The 7,500-nt window shown below is 41.3% G+C and overlaps 1 protein-coding gene across 4 annotated transcripts in view; it reads left to right on the forward strand.

The window, feature by feature from the left end:
* Nucleotides 1-7,500, forward strand: part of pax5 (paired box 5) — a 58,440-nt gene that overhangs the window by 26,946 nt on the left and 23,994 nt on the right. For 2 of the 4 annotated variants that reach the window (XM_068321647.1, XM_068321648.1), the window contains exon 6: nt 322-506. In XM_068321647.1, the coding sequence (XP_068177748.1) occupies nt 322-506 (185 nt within the window). The remainder of the gene's footprint in view (nt 1-321; nt 507-7,500) is intronic. The other 2 variants (XM_068321649.1, XM_068321650.1) reach the window with 1 other exon arrangement.

A 7,500-nucleotide genomic window follows, 5' to 3' on the forward strand; every position in this document is an offset into this window, starting at 1 on the left:
TGATTGGTAATGGATTGAGCTTGTAAATCTATGAAATCACTCATTCCTTCATCAGCTCACATTTTCCTCACATTCTTCTCCTCATCTGACTCGGTGACTAATTTTTCAGCCTCTACCTTTGCTACTTCCTTCGTTCCTCCATCATTTCTCTGTCCGTCGTCATTCAGATTCTTTTTCTGCTCCCTCTTTTATTCATACCAGATTCAAAAACACTATCGTAAATTTCCTCCTCATACCTTCTCCGCCTCCTCTCATTCTCTTACTCTTTTTTTCCCACAACCACTCTCACCTGACTGTTTCCTCCTGTGTTTCTTTGCTCAGGTTTGCAGGAGTCACCGCTGGCCAACGGGCACAGCCACACAGGGCGGGACTTCCTTAGGAAGCAGATGAGGGGGGAGCTGTTCTCGCCACAGCAGATCGAGGTATTGGACCGCCTGTTTGACAGACAGCCACCCTGTCCAATCCAATCCAGCTCTGACCTCTATGTGAGCCCTGACGCGGGCAAGGTAAGGGTGTGGCACCATGCAGGATCTGGGCTGAGGCTGAGTTTAGGAACAAGTCATTGAGACTGTAGGCTGCTCTGATGAAAAGCAATTCAGGAGAAAACTTCCATTACAGTGATGGGGCATTGGCAGACTCAAGAGGTGGTCTGTGGACAAATTCTATACACATTGCTCCGCTATGCAGGTCACTGCTTCTCTTCTCCTGATTGATAGATAGATAGATAGATAGATAGATAGATAGATAGATAGATAGATAGATGGATGGATGGATGGATGGATGGATGGATGGATGGATGGATGGATGGATGGATGGATGGATGGATGGATGGATGGATGGATGGATGGATAGATAGATTAGATAGATAGATAGATAGATAGATAGATAGATAGATAGATAGATAGATAGATAGATAGATAGATAGATAGATAGATAGATAGATAGATAGATAGATAGATAGATAGATAGATAGATAGATAGATAGATAGATAGATAGACGTAGCTTTTCCTTGAGAATTATTCAGGTGTACATAGTGTTTTTGATTACATCTAGCACTTGTGCCTGTTGTCTAAAACATTAATTTCAGGTTACTTAGGATCTAAATGGATCTAACATGTTCTACTACTGCTCCTGCACCTTTGTGCTTATACAATACAGCTTTCCTGTGAACTACTAACACCGTAAACACTCAGTTCAGCCTGGTAAACCCTGAAAATGTTTTAGTCTGCTTATGGTCAGAGGAGCCAAAGAAATCAACTTGATAACTTAATTCAGATGTATAAAACAAAGGAAACTTATTTATCAGGGCACATTGCTTTATGAGCTATTTATTGTTTCAGTGGATGCAAAAAAGTGTTTGATTGATACACTGTTCAAATGTCAATACGTGTGACTGTAATGAAAAAAAAAAACATCATTCGACTTACAAACACCATAGCATCTTATTGTTCTAATGTGGTGCTGGAGGAATTGCTTCTCTGCTTTCAGTTAAAAGCCTACCCCGCCTGCTTTGCCTTGCCATGCCAGATTTCAGGAGATTATTTAGATTGCATCATAAAGTCCAATTAAAATATTGCTAATTTTATCTCCAAAACAGCATGTGACACTGCGTTCACCGTGATGTTTTTTTTCCTGCGTCTGTTGTGTTGATTTTCTCAGTGTCACTATGAATGCCTGCTTCTATGTTTGTCTGACAGACAGCTGTGATTTTCTTTGATCTGGAAACTCAGTGAAGCCTGAGCTATTGATGCTCCTATAATCTAGATACACTACAGGGGTTAATGAGCAATATTGACCTGCTCTCATTATGACCTCACTTCCTGCTGCTCAGGGAAAGTGATGGAGTTGTCTTTCATACATGCTTAAAATGAGTCTGTGTGTGTTTGCACTATTTGGTTGGGATGAAAAAAGAAACTAACTAATTAATTAAGAAAAAACGAACAACTATATCAATCTGTATATATATACATATATATATATGCAAATGTTAACTTTTGGATATATATATATTGTGTGTGTGTGTGTGTGTGTGTGTGTGTGTGTGTGTGTGTGTGTGTGTGTGTGTGTGTGTGTGTGTGTTGTACCATGTGTTTAGAATTTTTTTCCTTTAAAATTGCCCCAAATTCAAGTTTATTTAGTCTATAAATGTCAAGGGCAAGAGGACAGACACACTCTTAAGGAGCCACAATATATGGACAATTTCTATTCATGGACCTCAGCCTTAGACCTTAAGGGCAGAGTTTTTGCTTTTTAGCCCATTCACTTCTCTCTGACCGACATGGAGAGTGGAGTAGCACAGGGCGAGAGGTCGACAGGGATTGGCTCTACTAGATCTATAGACTAAGAATCTAGACTATAATACCCATGATTCATAGGTCAGTGTCCTCTCTGAGCCTGTGGGGTCAGGGGATAGGGGTTCTAAATGACTGCCTGCTCTGGGGTCAAAGGGGTGTTGCTTTGTGATTACAAAGAGGTGCACCCCCCCCACTCACACACACAGACACAAATCTAAATCACTATCTGTTCTTCTACCTCCGCTTCCCTTCTCTCATTCCTGTCCCCCCTTTCCTCACTTGTATTTCCCAGAGGGAATGATTGACAGTCATGCTCTATAACATTGACACACTGACAGCTACAGCTTGGCCTCACTGGTATATGGGCTGATGTGTGTCTATGTAAGTTTATACGTGTGTGAAGGATTCACCATAACACAGATGTGTGGTCACCCACAGCTTATAACTGGTTGGTCCTTTGTTTCCATCATGGCAGCTTTAACTTCTTCTAATTTCAAATGAGTGTCAAACTGAGCAAAAAAAAGTATAAAAGAAGTTCATTGTCAATAAGCATTCAATTTGGTAATGGGAGTACAACATGTTTTCTAACATTTTTGTAGGAGACTATGCACAGGAAAATTAGGACCCAACCGTCTTTCCTGCACTTATCAGATTCTTTTGATGCTTGGGACAGCCACAGGTAGAGTATAAAAATAACTGAATAAACATAGACGGATCAGGTGTTCTCTGTCATATTTAACACAAAGATTTAAAGCACTTCAGGAAAAATTGCAGTAAGTCCTTCACACCACCCCTTGCATGGCACAGAACCTGGCACAGAACCTGTGTGTGCAGTGAAATTGTAGTTTGTATAGTGTCTACAACCCTGCAATACGGTGACAAATTGATTAAATCCTCAGCATTCATGTTTTCACCATCACATCACAACTCATCAAAATGACAAAAACTCAGATATATAGCGAGGAGGCTTTGTCCCACAAAATGTTTTTTTTTATTTTTTATATTTGCCTTATTTATTGTATATGTCTGTAATTGTTCTAAATGCAGACAAAGTGCTCTCAGTGTATCAGTCAATGTTGAAAAGAATATTTAATCACGTCTTTGGAATTCTTATCATAACAGAGCTAACTGTTGACAGACAGGGGCGCCCCGCCTCATGGGGGCTGTGGGGGAATATTTTATAGGCTGGAGTGAGGCATTGCTGATGGGGTTATGGTCAAGGAGGGTCAAGCTGGGTTGTGACTGACATTCCTAAAAGATGCCTGTTGCATAGCTGTTGCAGCAAACACAGTGCACTTATAACAAAGTATGAGTTTGTGTGTGTGTGTGTGTGTGTGTGTGTGTGTGTGTGTGTGTGTGTGTGTGTGTGTTTCTGTGTGTATACTTAAGAGAAAAAGACACATTATAGCAAGCAAGACAGAAACAAAGGCATTCCTAAAAGATGCCTGTTGCATAGCTGTTGCAGCAAACACAGTGCACTTATAACAAAGTATGAGTTTGTGTGTGTGTGTGTGTGTGTGTGTGTGTGTGTGTGTGTGTGTGTGTGTGTGTGTGTGTGTGTGTGTGTTTCTGTGTGTATACTTAAGAGAAAAAGACACATTATAGCAAGCAAGACAGAAACAAAGGCATTAAGAGATTAAATTTGAGCATTATATTTGTTGTATACTAATATACTGGAATTTCAGGGGCTGTTTTAATACTTTCTTTATCTTTAATTTTTCTTGCGCTGAACCTCAAATATTATTTCAACTTCATCCTGCTGGAACAGATAAAAAAGTCAAAGATAAAAAAATTGCCCACATTCCTCACAGGAAAGCGCTATTTCACCTGTCATTAGTAGTCACTCTCCTATCTGTCTCAGACCACTTCTTTATCTTTCTTCTTCAACAAGCTTTTATATCCTTCCTTTGTTCTCACTCTCCCTCTAGTCCATTAGATCCCAGCATTAATTTGTGTGTGCATACTCATGTGTATCTGCACATGTGCCGGTCATGGAGAGTTCATTTGAATTCTCTCAATCACTTTTTATTACCCAGGTGATAAATCAGCAGTCCTGACTGTGCCCCCACCCATCCGTGCTGCTTTAGGTCCAAATACCCACCTTAGCAAAAACTACTCAGTCTACAATGCCTCTGAAAACTTTAGAAAGAAATACAGGGATCAAAGTGATCCATTCTGATGAATGGAAAAGGTTAAAATGGACGAAAAAGGTTGGCAGACTCCTATATCAGTAACTAACGCATTTACTGCATTGAGACTAAATCAAGTTTTTGAACAGAATCTCTATTTTGTTATTTGCAGGTGAAAAAATTAGATTTGTCGGGCTAAACAACACCAACAAACATGAACAGGTTCAGGTGTTGTAATGACTGGAAGAGCTGTTGTTCTTAACTTTCATTTTTAATCATTAAATTAATACTTACCGCAAGACTTAGAAACTAAAAAAATGGGTTTTTTTGTAATAAAAGTAAAATACAACCAACCACAGCTCATGTTGTATACTTCTGTGTCATATTTCTAGTTTCACCAGCAGAAACTCACTGGCAGGAAGAGTAGTCCAGGTCCGTTGGATGTAATATGAGGGATAGAGCAGTCAGCACATTGCAAAACCCTGACACCATTCTAAAAAAACAAAACTTAAACTTACTTTAGTGATCCCCCGTGGGATCTCTGTATCCTTATACAGAGAGTTGTTAGACATGCTTTACATATACAGTATATACAGTATATATTGTGTACAACATCAAACAGTATAGGGGGAGACAGAGTGCAAGGTGTGCCCCAAATGAGCAGCTTGTAGGGGGGACGTTGCCTTGCTCAAGGGCACCTCGTCAGTGACTGGGAGGTGAGCTGACAGCGGGAGGTGTCAGCTCACACTCTAAATATGACTGGTGGGAGCGGGAATCGAACCACCGATGTCTGATCGTAAAGCGTCCGATCTATCACTGAGCCACTGCCGCCCCTGAGCCATGTTTGTTCTCTTTTCAGCGCTAGTCAAAACCACACTGCTACAGACGTGTATATGAGCCTGCAGATACATTTGCAGGACATAAAAAAAATTATTGTAGATGAAAGAAAATTTAATAAATTGTTATGACACAGCAGTCATCCAATTTCAAGCACCTTAATAGTGTTAAGAATTGAGGCAACAAATGAACCCAAACACAGCACAGAGAAGGTAGAAACAACAAAAAAAGGGGGTTTACTGAGATAACACAAGGCAGGCTGAGCAGAGGGAAGCTACAAGTTGTGGATGGTCTGATGGCTGGAAACCAGAAGTGAAGCTGGTGATGCTGGTGGTGCTGGGCAGATAGATGGTGAAAGTCGCTGGCACAGGAATACTGCAACACAGGGAAAACTTTTATTTGCAACAGAGTCTGAGGAAATACACATCAAGATACACAAACACAGGTAAGAAATTCATGGAAAAATGGCCTGAGTTTTAATACCTCTATGGTCAACAAACAACCTGGCAAACACAGGAAGGCACCACCAGGACAGTACCCCTCTTTCAATGGGAGCCTCCAGGCGACCCGCCAGGCTTGTTGGGATGGCACTGGTGGAAATCCCGGATGAGAGTGGGATCTAGAATAAGAGCATGAGGAACCCAAGAACACGCCTCTGGACCCTCACAAAACCACCAAACACTGTAGATAATGGCTCCGGCAGCACACATCCAACAGTCGGTGGCTGTAGTTTAGGACTGGGGTTTGACTTCGGTCAGCAAGGCGTTTATTCTTTTCTGCTGTCTGAAGCAAGGCAGCACAAGCCTCCTCCCAAATTTTACAGCATCGATGAAGGCGACTCTGAATGGAGGGTACATGCAACCTCCCCTTACTGAGCAGGAAACAGACAGGATCAGGGACAAAAAGATGGTTGGGTGGTCCATTTCTTGGGTCCAGTTGGGTGCGTTGAGTCTCCTGGACTCAAGGACTCAATCTCCAGGGCAAGGGGGCAGAATAGTGTAACACAAGGGGGGCAGAATAGTATCAGGACTAGCAGGTACTACTTCAGAAGCATATTGGCTGGATAGAGCACCGGGCTTCACATTTCTTGAACCACGTTGGTATATGATAAAAACAGAGCCATAACACAGAGCCCAGTGGGCCTGGCAAGAATTCAAATGTTTGACTGACTGAATGTAGGCCAATTTCTTATGATCTGTCAAACAATACAATAAATGGACGCTCAGCTCCCTCTAACCAGTGTCGCCAGTCTTCATGGACAAGTTTAATGGCTAACAGCTCCCTGTTGTCGATGTTGTAATTGTGTTCAGCAGGGGTCAAATGATGAAAGAAGAAAAAGACAAGAGTGAAGCTTTGAGTCAGAACTGGAGCATTGAAAGTATGGCCCCTACGGCCATATCTGATGCATCGACTTCCATAATGGACTGGCATAAATGATCAGGCTGGACGAAGATAGGATGTCTAATAGACAGAGAAATCAGGGAGTTGAGTGACTACATCACAATGGGCTAGTTCATCCTTCGTGTTCTCAGTGAGTCCTTGCAAAAGACTCCCTGAAGGGCCTCGTCATTCCAGCCAGTTTTTGCAACATGACAAAAATATTTAAAATGTAGTCTGCAGAATTGCACCACTTTTGATAACAATAATCAAACTACACTTGTGCATCTTTCCAAGGATGTCTCATGCATGAAATGGGATTACTTCTAAAATGTGCTTATTTTTCTCTCTGAATGCAGTCACACCTTTTAACCAAGATCAGTACGCTAAGAAAAAAGAAGCTTGTTCTTTCACTTCTGTAGTTTGTGACGTCTCTCTTCTCTGCAACAACAAAATGGGCATTTGCTATCAATATACAAACATTTCACTTGAAAATTAAAATCAATAAATCATTTATGAAATACAAATTTTGAATTGTATGTACTCTAACCAGAGTTTCCTCAGGAAACAAATATCACCCCAGCTGCTGCCACACTCAGTTTGAACACAGATGAATTTCTTCCTCACAATCCGTCTCAGTTTATGGGCCTCTGAGGGAATTGTATTTGTTTAAAGCTGAGGCTTTTTCCATCAGGAGTGCACAAGACAATGTGGAGAGAGAAGAGATGGAGAAATCTGAAGCTATTTGCGGAATGGAGGAAAGAGGAAATTATGTAAATGGGCAAGTGTGTGTTTGTGTGTGCGTGTGTGTGTGTGTGTGTGTGTGTGTGTGTGTGTGCATGTCTTTGTGTGTCTGTGTGGC

The sequence above is a fragment of the Antennarius striatus genome, chromosome 8, assembly GCF_040054535.1.
Source record: "Antennarius striatus isolate MH-2024 chromosome 8, ASM4005453v1, whole genome shotgun sequence".
In the NCBI taxonomy this organism is placed as follows: Eukaryota; Metazoa; Chordata; class Actinopteri; order Lophiiformes; family Antennariidae; genus Antennarius; species Antennarius striatus.